Source organism: Bubalus kerabau, chromosome 3, assembly GCF_029407905.1.
Source record: "Bubalus kerabau isolate K-KA32 ecotype Philippines breed swamp buffalo chromosome 3, PCC_UOA_SB_1v2, whole genome shotgun sequence".
NCBI lineage: Eukaryota > Metazoa > Chordata > Mammalia > Artiodactyla > Bovidae > Bubalus > Bubalus kerabau.
In genome coordinates, this window is record NC_073626.1 from 151818049 (window position 1) to 151836401 (window position 18353).

At 40.5% G+C, this 18353-nt stretch overlaps 1 protein-coding gene across 1 annotated transcript in view; it reads left to right on the forward strand.

The window, feature by feature from the left end:
- UNC80 (unc-80 homolog, NALCN channel complex subunit) overlaps positions 1–18353 on the forward strand; it is a 222889-nt gene that overhangs the window by 154667 nt on the left and 49869 nt on the right. The window contains exons 37-44 of the mRNA XM_055574457.1: positions 3114–3297; positions 5089–5183; positions 7135–7224; positions 7946–8047; positions 10393–10573; positions 12011–12279; positions 13730–13864; positions 17860–17998. Coding sequence (XP_055430432.1) covers positions 3114–3297; positions 5089–5183; positions 7135–7224; positions 7946–8047; positions 10393–10573; positions 12011–12279; positions 13730–13864; positions 17860–17998 — 1195 coding nt within the window. The remainder of the gene's footprint in view (positions 1–3113; positions 3298–5088; positions 5184–7134; positions 7225–7945; positions 8048–10392; positions 10574–12010; positions 12280–13729; positions 13865–17859; positions 17999–18353) is intronic.

An 18353-nucleotide genomic window follows, 5' to 3' on the forward strand; every position in this document is an offset into this window, starting at 1 on the left:
GAGTTTCACCTCCAGTAGGTTATAAATGTTCATTTCCAAGTAAGAAGCAACAATGCGAGAAAAAGGTCTTAGGGGATTTTTTCAAATAAATTTTCATTAACTGTGTGCCTGAAGTTGCATCATAGTCAGCTGAATTCACCACTGTTTATATGGGAAAACTCCTCCTGGCACAATCCCTGGCATGTGATGGGCACTCAATAAATGTCTGTTTCCTCCCTGTCTCTCTTTAGCATTATAGAACTTCCTCATGTTGGTCCTTAATTTTAGTTTTCTGTTGAAAAATGTATGTGTCATTTTTAGTCATTCTTTCCCTTTTTGTATCTCACTGTTTAAAACATATACACACGCACACACAGAGGAAAATGTTGCCCTAGATACAAAGTATTTGTGAGTGTATTTTTCCATAACAACTATCTGTGCTTTACATTGTCCTCACAGCTCCTTCCTGAACCCTCCAGAATTTGCCAGTTTCTTCACATTCTCCTCCTTATACCCTAAATGAATATGCAGTTTGGGGACTGTTGGCTTGATGACTGTTCTTTTAAACTACACCTTAATTCAAGCAGACAGATGGCCAAATGAATTTCAGTGTTGGGAGAATGTTCTTTCTTCCTAACCATCACTGGTCTTCTGCGAGTGGGGAAATAGAAGAGTTATCCATATGCATCTGCAGGAGGATGATAAATTTAACTCAATGCTACTACTCTGATGTGCAAACAAAAGCTGTAATTCCTTCCTTGTGTTTATGACTGAGGTGGTTTTCATTATGAATGCCCACCTGCTGGTGGACAAGGGGAAAAATATAAATAAGTGTCCGATCCAATTTTAAGTTCAGACTGATAGAAATATATACATAGTACCTTTGGATAGTATTTGGTCTCTCTTGTCTAAAAATACTTAACCTCTAGGAATTCTCCTCCCTTCTAACTTCTTTCATCTCTAGCTGTTATGTGGAGTTGGGGAGAAAAAAGACCTTTGTTCAGAATTCTATCTCCTGTCCAGTGTTTGCCCCAGCTCCTCCCCTTGTGAGACAGAGCTCTCTATCTGGCTGGTTGCTGAACGCCTGACTGGTGGAAGCTGAAGCCCATGGCTTCCGTAACTTGCAAACCTTGTCTACTCCCAGCAGTGCTTGCTGGGAGACTCCATCTCAGCTCCTGCTGGTGCTACCCACCCCTCTGAGTTCTGGTTGTCCCCTATGGCTTTAGATTAGGAAGTCCTCTGACTAGAGTATCCTGCTCAGTGAACCAGCCTATGGCAGTTCTATCCAAAAATCTCTCCAGCCAAACTTTCTACTACTACTTCACCTATCTGCACTACACAAACATCCAAGGTAGATTAGCACAGCCAAAAATATCACAGCCTCCTTCAGTTTAAGTATGTGCTCTGCCAAGTTTATGTTACAGCCAGATTGGTATCAAAAGGCTCTGTGGTGAACTCTTGTCAGAGACACAAACACTAGAGGCAGAAGCCCCCTTGGGGTGCCTGCTGCTTCCCCAAATCACTGGATGGGGGAAACACTTATATTGCTCCCCTCCATCCTTTTACCCTTGGACAAGAAAATGGACATTTCAGTTCCCTTCTGCCATATTCTCCTTTCAACTCCAAATAAGCCTTAACACTAGACATAAATCCTCCCAACTATGTCATTGGTAAGTTACTAGAGCAAAGGGCTGGGTACACATTGGCCACTTGCTGTATAACCTTGTTTTATATAAACCCCAAGCTTTTCCTGAATCCCAAGCACATGCATGCTTCAGGTGGACTAGGGAAAGGGGTTTTGTACTCAGAATGGCAGAACAGTGAAGGGCAGAGTCATGTTTTAAACCATTACCCCCATTGTACCTCTCTTTTTTCTAACAACTATTACAGATATGTGTGATAGGGAGTTGGGGAACATGATCTATATCTTCCAGACTTCATTAAGAACTTTTAAACCCATTGCCCAACTTAATTCAGTGATCTTCAATCTGGGGGTCTTAGTCCATCTAAGGGTATGTGAAGACTTTTGAAGCAGTTTGCTGCCCAAATAATTTTAAGGGAATAAATCTCCAAATCCTCATTTTGTAGATATGCATTAACACTTCTTGGGCGTGTCTGCCATCTCAGTCATCACTGTACCAGAAAGGCCCACTCTGACCCTCCCAGGTATCACCAGGCTGCATTGACAGATGTGTAAGACAGGGAAAGAATCTGATATACTGCATTAGATTTAAGGAAACCTCATTTCTGATTGATTGAGGCCCTTTAAACCCACAAGACTTCCCACCTTTTCCTGTCTTCTGTAGATTTGTACTAGGTACGAGGTTTGGCCATCATTAGGGTATTCAGCCTTTAGAGTCGCCAAAGTGCACTGGGTTAGTGACACTGATTCTTTCAATGTAACTGGAAAGTTTTCTAGGTTTAGCAAATTTTTCCAGGAAAAAAAAGTGTAAAATCGATGGGCAGTGGCTTTTACGTTATTTCTTTCTAATTCTCTTGTGCATTATTGAATAAGGTAGCTAAAACTAAGTTCATCAAATGTGCCGGAGTATGTGAAGTATGCATTCCAATTATAGTCAGCTCTCTTTTTTCAACATACAGGATGTTTAACATACTCAATTCATATTAACAATGTAAATTTATGATGGGACATTTTAAAGGTTAACTTTAAAATATATAAAAGAGCACACAGTTTTTCAAAACTTATTCCAGAGGACACAAACAAAAACTTTTAAGTTCACCGACTTAGCCAAGCAGAGTGTTCTTATGTCAGACATAATTATTAGACATAATCCAAGCTGAAAACAGTGGACAAACGTCACATAGTCATTTTGGGTGGTCCGAGTACCTGAGCCACCAAGTGACTTGAAAGCTGGAAAAAGTGGTCTTTTGCTTTCCTCTTAAGCAGTAGGTATTTTGATGATAATGCAAAAATGTATGGCAACCTGCTCTGGCCAGTTTTCCAGTTATACCTTCTCCTGCTTACTGCCACTGAAGATGCTAGAGAAGCACTTGAACAGAGAATACAAAAGCAAAAAAAGAATATCTAATTAAGAAAATGCAAAGCTAAGGAAATGAGAATGCGAATTCAGAGTCATTGTGGCTTTGTGACCTCCTCCTGTCCTGAGTTGCAGGTGGGATTAATCATGTACTTTGTGAGGACCCCCTGTGAGTGGGGGATGGACGCCATTTCGGCCACTCTGACTTTCCTGTGGGAGGTGGTCGGTTATGTGGAAGGCCTGTTCTTCAAGGATCTGAAGCAGACAATGAAGAAGGAGCAGTGTGAGGTGAAGCTCCTGGTGACCGCTTCAATGCCAGGTACTGCCTTCAGACGACAGAACTTTTCTAAGAGTATGAATACCCCTTTTACAGACCAAGTGTCTCTTTCATTCATGAGAAAACTTGCCAACCCTGGGATTGAGTGCCTCAAAGAATTTTTGTTGAATGCAATCTGAAGAAACACAATAGACCCTTTAAAAGTCAGCAATTGCCAGATGAAAAGGGGGACATGAGAACTGAGATCTGTGTGAGTCAGTCCTTGAAGGGCTGCCAAGGTGAAAGATGTGTTTAAGTCTATCGCTGAGGGCCAGCTGAACTGAGAGCCTTTTTGAAGGGATTTTTGGCACTGCAGGGAGAATAATATTGTTGCGTGGCATGGACCCCAGGCTTTTGTGAACTTACTGAGAGATGGCTTTATGAAAAATTGCAAAGGCGAAAAGCAGGAAGGAGAATTACAAAAGAACATGCAGTATGATATAAAATCTAGATACAGTTCCTTTTCACTTTGGATAGCTTGTCTTTCTTGGAGATAAAATAAATGTTGCCAAGCCTTTATCCTTGTGCAATGACTAAGAAAATGTGAGATGATACATGTATTGATATAAAGAGAAAGACAGAATTATATATAAATAAGAACACAGTTTTTATTTAACACGGGCAGCAAAGAGCCCTGTGTTAAAATCAGAGCACTGCCTCTAATTGTCTGTATGATTAATATTAGCTATGACAAGGTACATAATTTTTAAAGCTTTCTTTATGGGTAAATTGGGGATCTAATTCATCCTTCACAATTGTGAGGAATAAATGAGTTTAGATTTGTAAAATACTTGCTGTCATGTCTGACACATGGTCAGTATTCAGTAAATGGTAATTGTGTATTTATGTGTCTATAGATTATTCACCAAAGTGTTCATTTTTATTAAAGAAACTCATATTGTCAGGCATATTCTTAAAATCAGTTCATTGAAAATCAAGGTCTATCATAATGTTCACAAAGATTTATAATTAAGGAATGAAGTAGAAATATTGTCTCACCAGCCAAGTAAAATATAGAAAAAGTAAATTTAAACTACATTTCATGGGACTTCCTTGGTGGTCCAGAGGTTGGGACTTAACCTTCCATTACAGGAGGTGAGGGTTTGATTTCTGGCCAGAGAACTAAGATCCCACATACCTCGCAGCCAGAAACCTGAAACATAAAAGTCAAGCAGTGTTGTAACAAATTCAATAAAGACTTTAAAAATGGTCCACATCAAAAAGTCTTTAAAAAAATAAATAATAAACTATGTTTTAGGTACTTGTTTAGCTTTTGCTAGTCTCTCTGTTTGTATTTTCTCAGCCATTATTTAAAATTTAGGAATATATTATTTGTTGCAGTGTTTAAAGCTTAAATTCTGACTCTTTCAGTAAATAAATGTCTTTGACTAAGTTACTTATACATTCTTATTTATAAAAATAAGTTCTCTGTTTCTTCATTTGTAACATGAAAATAATAACACTTGTGTCATAGGGTTGTTGTGAGATTTAAATATGATTATACACATAACACCATTTATAAGTATTGGGAACTCCATAAATGGTAGCTATCATTATTAAATAATAAGGAAACATATTTAAAGCAGACTATAAAAAAAAAGGAGTACAGATAGTGGAATGCACAGCTCACATTAAACCTTCACTAACAGAATCCTCAACTCACATTAAACCCTCACTAATAGTCATCATAATAACAAGAAAAACATCAGCTTAATAATATTTCAATATTTCATGCTTTGTATTCAAACTTCTTTACAGTAGAAGTCAGTTTATTATGATTTTTACCTTTTGTAGGTACCAAAACCTTGGTAGTTCATGGACAGAATGAGTGTGACATCCCAACCCAGTTGCCAGTCCACGAAGACACTCAGTTTGAAGCCCTGTTAAAGGTAGGGATGACTTTCAACAGAAGTGATTTATTTTAATGCACAATGGCTATGGCCACCTCACTGATCATCCAGTTTAGAATTAAATGTCATTTTTCTACCTTCAAATAAATATGTGCATTTATTTACATCTTCTAGAATCTGCCCCACTTTTGCCTGCTCTTATTTTCTTGCATATTTTTCCCACTTTCACTGACATTTTACCTCTGCACTAAAGTAGCCAAAGGCTCCCTCTCAGCTACAAAGCTCATAACACTTGTCTTCAGATGCTGAGAATCCTACTTTAGAGCATCCTGGTATCACTTGTGGTTGTTCTGGAGCTGCCCTGGGTTTGTACACCAAGAACACTGGGACAAACTCTGGTGATCAGGTGACCCATGCAGAGACACTTATTTTGGCACTGAGTTGACTGATACATAGTCTTGACTTGCCACTGACAGAAATGATTAGAGAGGCAGAAGATATATATACACACACACACACACACACACACACACACACACACACACCTTAGAATACATTAGGTGAATCAAGAAAGTATTTTGAATGGTTATGGCAATTGTGTACCTCAAGGGAAATGCAATCCATAGCTACTCATGCCTGGAAGGTTTTAAAGGAAAAGTAGTAAGTATACTAATACAGTGATTCCTCTTTTAGCTGAAGTCCTAACTGTTGGCCCAGACATAAGTAGAAAAGACCTCTGAGAAAACCAGCTTGCCAAACCTATGTATCTGATTTCAGTAGAAAAGGTCGTTAGGTCTCCTCCAAGTCTCACCCATTCATCCCCAGAGAATCTCTCAGGCCCCGGGGAAACAGACGTCAACATCCACTTCCCCTAAGCAGTGAGTTCAAACTCAGGCTCCACCACAACCAGTGTCACCTAAATAAATCAAATGGCAGGCTCTCTCTAGTCTCAGTTTCTTTTTCAGCAGTGCTCGATATTAGTGCAGGTTATACAAGTGTTCTCCCTGGGTTGGGGAGATCCCCTGGAGGAAGGCATGACAAGTATTCCAGTATTCTGGCTTGGAGAATCCCATGGACAGAGGAGCCTGGTGGGCTACAGTCCAAAGGGTTGCGAAGAGTCAGACATGACTGAAGAAACTTAGCATACCTACACACACGCACGCGCGCACACACACACACACATGCAAGTTCTCTACATGGGAAGCCTTGCATGTGGAATATAGTAGATAAGTGCTCAATCATTGTAGTTCATAATACTCTTAATGCTGCTACTGAACATGCTTTCTTCCTGATACTGAGGCCAGTAGATGCCACTGTGTCTCCACAGTTCATCACTCAAGGCTGTACTATAATTGTACCTCGTTTAGCACTATGAGAGCAGAGCAGATAGTTTATGTCACAGTGTCTTTTTTAAATTGAGGTATGTATGTTAGTAGCTCAGTCATGTCCAACTCTGACCCCATGGACGCTAGCCCACCAGGCTCCTCTGTCCATGTGATTCTCCAGGCAAAAATACAGGTGTGGGTTGCCAGTTTCTTCTCCAAAATTAAGGTATAGTTGATGTATAATATTATATAAACTTCAGGTGTACAGCCTAGTGATTCACAATTTTTAAAGGTCATATTCCATTTATAATTATTGTAAAATACATTCTGTGTTGCACACTATGTCCTCGTAGCTTATTTATCATACATTAATAAATATAGCTTGCACCTCTTAACCCCTACCTCTGTCTTGCGAGATCTTACACAGTCTTTATGCTACCATTTTTTAGATGGCTATGTGCCTGTATATATTCATATATATGTGTGTATAATACATATACACATATATGCACACATATAATATATACAATGTAAGATATAAATATATATATATTCCTTATAAGAAATTTCCTTGTTTTTATGGCATTTTTGTCTTTCATCTTACTGTTTGGCTCATAATATGATCTCAGTAAATGTTTTTTTAAGATTTGTTGTTGTTTTTCTAGGAGTGTCTGGAGTTTTTTAATATCCCAGAATCGCAGTCAACACATTACTTTCTCATGGATAAACGATGGAACCTTATCCACTACAATAAGGTAAGCCTGTGGAGTGATGACGTTCATGGAGAGTTGTATCAAAAGCCTGTTATGCCTTTCCTGAGTGCAGCTTCCCTCAGAGGTGTGTCACTGTTTAACGGTGGGGAGTATGGCTCTTGGATCACCCTGTCTTACTGTCAACATAGGTTTGGACTGGCCACTTGACCTTCATACCCTTCAGTTTGCTTGCCCGTAAAGTGAAGGTGATGATGGTGTATACTTTAGGGTTGTTGTAATAATTGAAGAAGTCAAGTAAGGTATATTGTCACTCTTATTACATCTAAGTGAAAGTTAAGTTCCCATATTGTAAGGACATATATCTGTTTGGAATGTTAACATTATTCTTGTTCCACTATATTAAGCATGATCATGGAAACCTGATCTGATTAGCAAAAGGAAGCCTCAAGACCACTGACAGCACTTGAGAATGATTTTCTTCCTCTTCCAGAATGTGTTTTAGTAAATTGCCTCTGGCTCCCTTGCTCCTGACAGGGCATTTGGGATTGGGAAAGTGTATCTGGCTTGGGGAGTTTGAAGCTTTCCTGAGGAGGGCGTTTACTCCTGGGATTTTGTAGAATTTGGCCAGGGGGTGAAATAGAAAGAATGGAAACCATTAGAAAATGCATAGCTTATGTTTGTCTGCCCTTTGGGGAATGAGAAAATGAGAGTCAGAGTTTAGCCGTTTGAACTCTGTTTTTGTCTTTGTGTAACCCTATCACAGACCTACGTTCGGGATATTTACCCTTTCAGGAGATCCGTGTCTCCACAGCTGAACCTTGTACACATGCATCCAGAGAAAGGACAGGAGCTCATTCAGAAACAGGTGCCTGACCACCACAGTTTTATGCTATTATTGTGTCATGTTACTGGGATAGATGATCTGTAAACGGTTGCTGGCCCTGAGATCCTATGGTTCTGTTATGATCTCTAGAGAGAGAAGGATGGGTTCTTGATCAATAGACAGTTCCCCCAAAATAGTGTATTTTTTAAGTTTTGCAAATTGGATCATATGTAAAGGTATTAAATACTCACTTGGAGTAGTATTTTGATGAATCGTTGGGGTATAAATAATAGAAATTTTCTGTTTTATTTACCTACTAGTTTCTAAGTATGGATTTTCATTCCAGATTGGGAATACATATAATGTAGCTATAAGAAGGTTGTTTCAGAAATTTCTGCTAGCTGGAAAAAAATAAAAGGGATCAATGGATAATGCATGCCTGCATGCTAGGTTGCTTCAGTCATGTCTGACTCTTTGCGACCCCATGGACTGTAGCCTGCCTGGCTCCTCTGTCCATGGGATTCTCCAGGCAAGAATATTGCAGTGGGTTGCCATGCCCTCCTCTCAATGGATGGTAGCATACCTGAAAAAGGCACTGAACCAAGGTTCAGAGATCTGGACTCAGTCCTAGCTCTGCCTCTGACCAGTGATCTGACCTTTGGTATGTTGGTAATGTCTCTTAAACTAGGAGGAGATAGAATCAACCTGCTGTACTTAGATTGAAGAGCAGAATAACATTCACACATCTCATCACAAATCAGACTGAACTTAAGAAAATTCACTGTTTTGCATGTGAAATGTAGCTGTAGCACACAGTTCTGATGATGCAGGTTTAATGTGGTCTATGTGTTACATTCATTTGTTTTTAATAAAATGTCAAAGGGCTTCCCTCATAGCTCAGTTGAAAAAGAATCTGCCTGCAACGCAGGAGACCTGAGTTCGATTCCTGAGTCAGGAAGATCCTGTGGTGAAGGAAATGGCAACCCACTGTGGTATTCTCGCCTGTAGAATCCCATGGACAGAGGAGCCTGGCAGGCTACAATCCATGGGATCCCAAGAGTTGGACATGACTTAGTGACTAAACCACCACCACCACATGTTACATTCATTTATTTTTAATAAAATGTCAAAACAAAAAGCTTTTATCTTCTCAGTTTTTTTGCACATAGCAAGAATGCCAATTTGGCATCAAAGTATTCAGAGATATCTTCATGAGATGGCATAGAATTCAACCAGTTAAGTAATTTAAAACATAGTTAATATTAACTACCTAAATTGCATTGAAAAGAAAGAAAATAGTGAATGTGTTACAAAGTATGAGGTGTTGGGAGAAAACGTAAATATTTAATTTCTAAAGCAATCCCCCCAAATTATACCAGCCTCTGATTTTGGCAGCAAAATAATGAAAGCCATAATCAATAACAGCTCTTCATGAGCGAGGTTTTTAAAACACAATGTTTAAGAACGTGTTTTAAAAGAAGAGCATAGGGACTTCCCTGGCTGTTCCATGGTTAACACTTCACCTTCCAATGCAGGGGGTGCGGGTTGGGGAGCTAAAATCCCACATGCCTCACGGCCAAAAAAAGCCACATAAAACAGAAGCAATACTGTAACACATTCAATAAGACTTTAAAAATGGTCCACACACACAGAAAAAAATCTTTAGCAAAAAGAGCATAAAACAAGACTCTTACTCTTTGTAAACTCCCGCTTGTGATCTTAAGACTTCGAAGTTCCTCAGGGAGATAATAATGTGCAGACTGTGGTTCAGGCTCTGGTCAAGCTGCTGATCATCTTCCTAATCACATCCCCCTGCCCTCTGACCAAGAACAGAAAAGGCACTTGGAAAAGGAACACGAGCCCCACATTCATGCCATCTAAACTCGGGGCTAAAGGGCCACCAATCTAGGCCCCATTAGCTTTTGTCCCAAAAGAGGTTTTTCCATAATCCCATTTCAGTCTTTAAGAGGCAAACCCAGAACTGACAGGAAACAGCTTAAGGCCTCATTGGAAATGAGGGAAGCAAGTGGAATTGACTGGCTCCTGTTGGAGAAGGCCTTCCATCTTATGACATCCACACAAATGCACTCTATTTAATACTGAGCTGTTCTTGACAATACTTGCCTTGTGCTCCTTCTCCAGCCTGGCATGAGAAACACTTCCTTCTGTAGAGCAGACAGATGCAGGAAGTGCGAGTCAATTAACTATTGTTTGCTCTTTCTGCATGGTAAGGAAAAGAAGATTCTTTCTCCTTCCTTTCACTTCCCCCACCCCTTAATTTTTACTTAGCCTGGTTTGCCAATAGAGATTTTAATTTCTTCAGTCGTGGTGATTTCGGGGTTGCCCAATTCTGCTTTTCGTCTGCTTCTGCCCTCGCCTGCTGCTAGGTGTTCACTCGCAAGCTGGAGGAAGTGGGGCGGGTTTTGTTTCTCATCTCCCTCACCCAGAAGATCCCCACAGCCCACAAGCAGTCCCACGTCTCCATGCTCCAGGAAGACCTCCTCCGACTGCCCTCATTCCCTCGAAGTGCTATTGATGCAGAGTTTTCACTCTTCAGTGATCCTCAAGGTATCAAGAAAGAAGCCTTTCCTCTCTTGGGCATCTTCTCATGGCCTAGTTTTGTCCTCAGCTGGAGATCATCTCCATCTTAATCAGTAAACAGTCCTCTAAATCAGTGGCTCTCAGTCTTGAATGGGCAACAGAATCACCTGGAGGACTGGAGGACTTGATAAAACACAGATGGCTGCATCCCACCCTCCAGTCCCCAGTTTCTGATTCAGTAGCTCTGGAATGGGACTCAGAAACTTGTATTTCTAGCAAGTTCCAAGGCATGGTTGATGCTGCCATTTAAAGGATGAAACTCTGAGACCACTGCTCTGAGCTAATCATAAGCAATTGAAGAAAGTAGTAGGGTGTTGTTAGGGAGTACTTGACTAAGTGAAGGACAAGTATTTCTGTGAAGTTCAGTCAGTCAGTTCAGTCGCTCAGTCGTGTCCGACTCTGTGCGATCCCATAGACGGCAGCCCACCAGGCTCCCCCATCCCTGGGATTCTCCAGGCAAGAACACTGGAGTGGGTTGCCATTTCCTTCTCCAATGCATGAAAGTGAAAAGTCAAAGTGAAGTCGCTCAGTCGTGTTTGACTTAGCGATCCCATGGACTGCAGCCTACCAGGCTCCTCCATCCATGGGATTTTCCAGGCAAGAGTACTGGAGTGGGGTGCCATTGCCTTCTCCGTCTGTGAAGTTCAAGAGGAGGCAAAATGAATCTACAGTGACAAGAAATCAGAGCAGTAGTTCCCTATTCGGGCGGGGGCTAGGGTTGGGGGGTGGTGCGGTGCAGAGGGCGGGGAGAATGGATTTCCCAGAAAGGGATTTGAAGGAATTTTCTCAGATGATAAAAATGGTTCATATATTGATTGGAATGTTGGTTACAAGTGGGTATTTTTGTCAAAATTCATTGAATCCTACATTTAACGATCTGTGTATTTTACTCTATGTAAATTACCTGAATTGAAAGAGAAAAATGGAGAGAGAAAGGGAGAGTGAGACAGAGAAATAGAAAAAGATCCATTTTGAAACCACATTCAGTTATTCATTTGTGACAATTTAGTTAAATCAGCATCTTTGTGCTGTGTCTTCATCCAGGTGCTCAGAGTGATGGTACATGAGCTCTAGTCCAACCAGGAGTTAAAAGACCAAGAACTAGTCCCAGCCCTGCCATTTTCTTTCTGAAATAATTTTTTCCTCAAAGCCACAGCTTATGCAACAGCAACACACCATACTTGCCGGCCCTGTCTTGCCCACAGAGTTGAATCAAAGGGGTGACAGAAAAGTCCTGGGAAGACTCGAAAGTGTTACCGAAATGCAGGCAACATTGTGCATGTCAGCAGTAGGTCTTCACATCCCCGAGTTGAAACAGCAGGGCCCTAGGGTTGGACTGCCCTCCATGCCGACATGGGGGTTGGTGTGGGGCTAAACCTGCCTCTGTGTCTTCATGTCTCACAGCTGGAAAGGAACTCTTTGGCCTTGACACTCTTCAGAAAAGCTTGTGGATCCAGCTCCTGGAGGAGATGTTCCTGGGCATGCCTAGTGAATTCCCCTGGGGAGATGAAATCATGCTTTTCCTCAACGTCTTTAATGGGGCTCTGATCCTGCACCCAGAAGACAGTGCCCTGCTCAGGCAGTACGCGGCCACTGTCATCAACAGTGCCGTGCACTTCAACCACCTCTTCTCCCTCAGTGGCTACCAGTGGATTCTGCCCACCATGCTGCAGGTACGTGGGCCTCCTCCCCTGCCCATTCAGAAGGTCAACAAGGTCCATGCTGAGACTTTAGCTGATCGAATTATCTGTTTTCATGACCTCAGAAGGCACCAAATGAAACCCCCACAAAGATTTACCGAAGGTCACAGTATTCCATTCTATCCTGAGATTTCCCAGATTTGAGCCACAGTTCCCCGTTTCTTCTGGGCCAGTGGTTCTCAAAGTGAAATCTCTGGACCAGCGGCATCAGCATCACTTGGGAATTTGTTCCAAACGCACATTCTTGGGCCCCATCCTAGACCTACTTCTTCAGAAACTCTGGAGTCACGGCCCAGGAATCTGTGTTTTTACAAAACCTCTGGGTAGTTCTGATGCCCTCAGAAGTTTGAGAACCATTATTCAAATGTGAGGCAAATGTTCAATTGCTGTTTCTCTGAAGGGATTTTGCAACCTCTCTCTGAAAAGAGATTTCCAAAATTGCTGTTAAATTTGGTATAATGAGGTGGTTGGAGGAGATGAATGTAGCAGGAACAGTTTTCCCTTAATCATGTCTAACGCATATGTGGCCCCATTGAGGGGTACTGAATAAAGTTCAGAAAGGGCCTGGGGGCTCATCCTAGTTCTCTATTTTTATGGAAATTTTAGTAAATCATGGAAGAAGTAATACATGCTTATGTAAAGTGGAGTTTGCTCAACCTACAGAGGCAAAAAATTGACTTTTAGTATCATCAGGGCTCTCTGTCCTCTTTTTAAATAGTTGGAATTTTATCTATTATCTATTATTATAGCTTCTTAAATAACTATCAAAAACAATAAATGTTCATTATAAAATTCAAAAGAAGAAAGTTTAGATAAGAAAAGAAAGATCATCTATAATCCTCCTTCCTAGATAATCATTGTTTGCCCATCTTGAAAATCCTGGTGCTCTCTCTCCTACTTTTTTTAAAACAGAAGTTGGAGCATACCATATGTTCAAGTTTTTGCCTACCTTTTTTTTAATGTGACGCTAAGAATGTTGTGGGCATTTTCCCTGTAGCTACATTTAGCACTATATAGCATCTTTTAAAAAATAGTTGCATAGTACTCTGTTGTATGCATATAAATAATTCACTTAATCCCAATTTATGAATAATTTAGGTTTCAAATTTTCTACTATTTTAATGCCTTAATGTCTTGGAGCAGGCATTCCTGTATATACATCTTTGTATATTTGTTTAATTGTTTTCTTATGACAAATTACTAGTCATAAACTTCCTGGGGAAATAGTATATTTTATTTTTTGCATTTTTATGTATATTTCTAGATTTCTTTCAAAAAGGTATATACCACTTTACCCTCCCCTCTATCAGTTTATGAAATTAGTCATTTCCCTCCATGCTTCCCATGGCTATGAGCTTGTAAACCAAACACAACTCTAGTAAGCTGTTAAGGCCTTTTCTGAATATGTGGTATTTTTGCACAGGTGTACTCTGACTATGAAAGCAATCCTCAGTTGCGTCAAGCCATTGAATTTGCCTGCCACCAGTTCTACATTCTACACCGCAAGCCCTTTGTGCTCCAGCTGTTTGCGAGTGTGGCCCCTCTCCTGGAGTTTCCTGTGAGTAAACTCTGTGGAAGTAAATAAAGGACCAACCCAATGAGAAAAACCAAGTTTGTTTATTCAGAACTCACTATAGCAGTGGATTCCTAGGCTGGTTATTACAGGTTGTGGATCAGAGTTCTGTTTTTATGTATGGCCATTGTCCGTTTCTGTTCTGTCCATTTATGGATCTCTGCCACACCCCACAGTAGAATTTGAGCTCCATTAAAGTGAGATCTTGATCCAATTTTTGTCTGCCTTTGCTTGATTTTAGTTGTTTTTTTGTTTGGTCATTGTCCATTTCTGTTATCAGGCTCTCAGCTCTCTTCTTCAACCTATGGAATGCAAATACCCTAAATCATTTCTCTTTCAATAAGAAATTTGTCTTTCTTCAGAATTTCTCTTCAGGCCTCATTTCAGCCCCTAGGATGTAAATAGACCAATTCTCTAGTTTTTTTGATTAATAAAAGAATGGAAAATAGAAAATGATAAAAGGAAAAGATTCTCAAACTTATGGTTTCCTGGGGGGAAGGGACGGTTATGGAGTTTAGGATGGATGTGTACACATTGCTACATTAAAAATGGATAACCAACAAGGTCCTACTGTATAGCAAAAGGAACTCTGCTCAGTGTTATGTGGCAGCCTGGATGGGAGGGAAGCTTGGGAGGAGAATGGATACGTGACTACGTATGGCTGAGTCCCTTGTGCTATCCACCTAAAACTATCACAGCATTGCTAATCAGCTATACTCCAATAAAAAAGTTTAAAAAAAAAAAGAAGGAAGAGTTCCTGATTCTCATTTCTATCACTGTTCAGCACTTATCCTGTTTTATTTTTATTTTCATGCAGAGTATTTATACTGTATCACATATAATACCTGTATTTGTTTCACTAATATGTATCTTCGCCACACCCCACAGTAGAATTTGAGCTCCACTAAAGTGAGATCTTGATCTGATTTTTGTTTGCCTTTGCTTGATTTTAGTTGTTGTTTTGTTTGTATGGTTTTTGGCTTTTGTTTCTGTTTTGCTATAACCTCAGTGCACAGAATGATGCCTGACACACAGTAGGAATTTAATGAGGATTTGTTGTTTTTAATGAATAAATCAAAGCCATTCTACAGAGATAGCAAGTATCTATTCTGGAGATATTTCAATAGATTATCAAATAGGAACCACAAAATTCCCAGGGTTTTAAAAATAAGCTTCTGTTTCTCAAACATATTTGATTTCATTATGGAAATTTAGGGGGGAAAGCTGAGTCCTACTATCAAAGACCAGAGGAAACACTGGCATTAACTATTCTGGCAGTTCACATTTCTGTATTTTCAAGAGTTTCCATAAAGATCTCTTTTGTACTGGATTAGCTTTTCCTTTTGATACTTTTGAACTGTGGTGTTGGAGAAGACTCTTGAGACTTCCTTGGATTGCAAGGAGATCCAACCAGTCCTTACTAAAGGAAATCAACCCTGAATATTCATTGGAAGAACTGATGCTGAAGCTGAAAGTCCAATACTTTGGCCACCTGATTCAAAGAACTGACTCATTTGAAAAGACTCTGATGCTGGGAAAGATTGAAGGCAGGAGGAGAAGGGGATGACAGAGAATGAGATGGTTGGATGGCATCACCAACTCAATGGACATGAATTTGAGTAAACTCCAGGAGTTGGTGAAGGACAGGGAGGCCTGGAGTGCTGCAGTCTATGGGGTTGCAAAGAGTCAGACATGACTGAGTGACTGAGCAACAAGCATTTAATAGATCCTTTAAAATTAGGCATTCCATTCCAAAATCATACAGTAGCACGGTTGGATGCAGAATTACATAAACTGAATACCACCTAGATAATTGTTATCAGTGGCAGTGTTTTGAAACTTGAATTCCTGATCAAACCATATTAATACTGAGGTAGGAATTAATAAACTAAAATAGCTCTTCTTTAAATTGAAGTATAGCTGATTTACATGTTGTGTTAATTTCTGCTGTATAGCAGAGTGATTCAGTTTTACATAAATATGCATTCTTTTTATATTCTTTTCCATTATGATTTATCACAGGATATTGCTTATCGGTGGACACTTAAGTTGTTTCCTTGTTTTGGCTACTGTGAATAGTGATGCTATGAACATATGGGTGCATGTGTCTTTTTGAATTAGAATTTTCTCTGGATATATGCCCAGGAGTGGGTATGCTGGGTCATATAATAGTCCTATTTTTAGTTTTCTAATGGTATGGACCTAACAGAAGCAGAAGATATTAAGAAGAGGTGGCAAGAATACACAGAAGAACTGTACAAAAAATATCTTCATGACCCTTATAATCACAATGGTGTGATCACTCACCTAGAGCCAGACATCCTGGAATGTGAAGTCAAGTGAGCCTTAGAAAGCATCACAACAAAGCTAGTGGAGGTGATGGAATTCCAGTTGAGCTATCTCAAATCCTGAAAGATGATGCTGTGAAAGTGCTGCACTCAATATGCCATCAAATTTGGAAAACTCAGCAGTGGCCACAGGACTGGAAAAGGTCAGTTTTCATTCCAATCCCAAAGAAAGGCAATGCCAAAAAATGCTCAAACTACCACACAATTGCACTCATCTCACACACTAGTAAAGTAATGCTCCAAATTCTCCAAGCCAGGCTTCAGCAATACATGAACCTTGAACTTCCAGATGTTCAAGCTGGTTTTAGAAAAGGCAGAGGAACCAGAGATCAAATTGCCAACATCTGCTGGATCATGGTAAAAGCAAGAAAGTTCCAGAAAAACATCTATTTCTGCTTTATTGACTATGCCAAAGCCTTTGACTGTGTGGATCACAATAAACTGTGGAAAATTCTGAAAGAGATGGGCATACCAGACCACCTGACCTGCCTCTTGAGAAACCTGTATGCAGGTCAGGAAGCAACAGTTAGAACTGGACATGGAATAACAGACTGGTTCCAAATAGGAAAAGGAGTACATCAAGGCTGTGTATTGTCACCCTGCTTATTTAACGTATATGCAGAGTACATCATGAGAAACGCTGGGCTGGAAGAAGCACAAGCTGGAATCAAGATTGCCAGGAGAAATATCAATAACCTCAGATATGCAGATGACACCACCCTTATGGCAGAAAGTGAAGAGGAACTAAAAAGCCTCTTGATGAAAGTGAAAGAGGAGAATGAAAAAGTTGGCTTAAAGCTCAACATTCAGAAAACAAAGATCATGGCATCTGGTCCCATCACTTCATGGCAAATAGATGGGGAAACAGTGGAAACAGTGTCAGACTGTGTTTTTTGGGGCTCCAAAATCATTGCAGATGGTGATTGCAGCCATGAAATTAAAAGACACTTACTCCTTGGACGGAAAGTTATGCCCAACCTAGATAGCATATTGAAAAGCAGAGACATTACTTTGCCAACAAAGGTCCGTCTAGTCAACACTGTGGTTTTTCCAGTAGTCAGGTATGGATGTGAGAGTTGGACTGTGAAGAAAGCTGAGCGCCGAAGAATTGATGCTTTTGAACTGTGGTGTTGGAGAAGACTCTTGAGAGTCCCTTGGACTGCAAGGAGATCCAACCAGTCCATTCTGAAGGAGATCAGCCCTGGGTGTTCTTTGGAAGGAATGATGCTAAAGCTGAAACTCCAGTACTTTGGCCACCTCATGCGAAGAGTTGACTCATTGGAAAAGACTCTGACGCTGGGAGGGATTGGGGGCAGGAGGAAAGGGGACGACAGAGGATGAGATGGCTGGATGGCATCACTGACTCAATGGACATGAGTTTGAGTGAACTCTGGGAGTTGGTGATGGACAGGGAGGCCTGGCGTGCTGCAGTTCATGGGGCCGCAAAGAGTCGGACATGACGAGCGACTGAACTGAACTGAACTGAAGGAACTTCCATACTGTCTTCCCTAGTGGCTGTACCAACTTACATTCCCACTGATAATGTGTAAGGGTTCCCTTTTCTCCACACCCTCTCCAGCATTTGTTATTTGTAGACTTTTCAGTGATGGCCCATGACTTTTCTTTACACAGGATGCTGCCAATACTGGATCCAGCAAAGGTGTGTCAGCTCAGTGCCTGTTTGACTTGCTGCAGTCCCTGGAGGGAGAGACCACTGACATCCTGGACATCTTAGAGCTGGTCAAAGCTGAGAAGCCTCTTAAATCATTGGGTAAAACGAAAATTTGCCTTAACATTCCTTTTCTCCTTGTAATATTTTTAGTGACTTTATACTGAATATTTTGAACTAAATGAAAACAGCAACATAAGTGGGGCTTAGTATCAGTTAAATGAATACATTTTCCTATCCCCTGCTTCTTAAATTTCTTATAATTCTTAAAGTGTTAAGGATTCTCTACCATGAAAACTGGGAGAAATACCAACAACCTCAGATATGCAGATAACATATGGCAGAAAGTTAAGAACTAAAGAGCCTCGATGAAGGTGAAAGAGGATAGTGCAAAAGCTGGCTTGAAACTCAACATTAAAAAACCTAAGAACATGGCATCCAGTCCCATCACTTCATG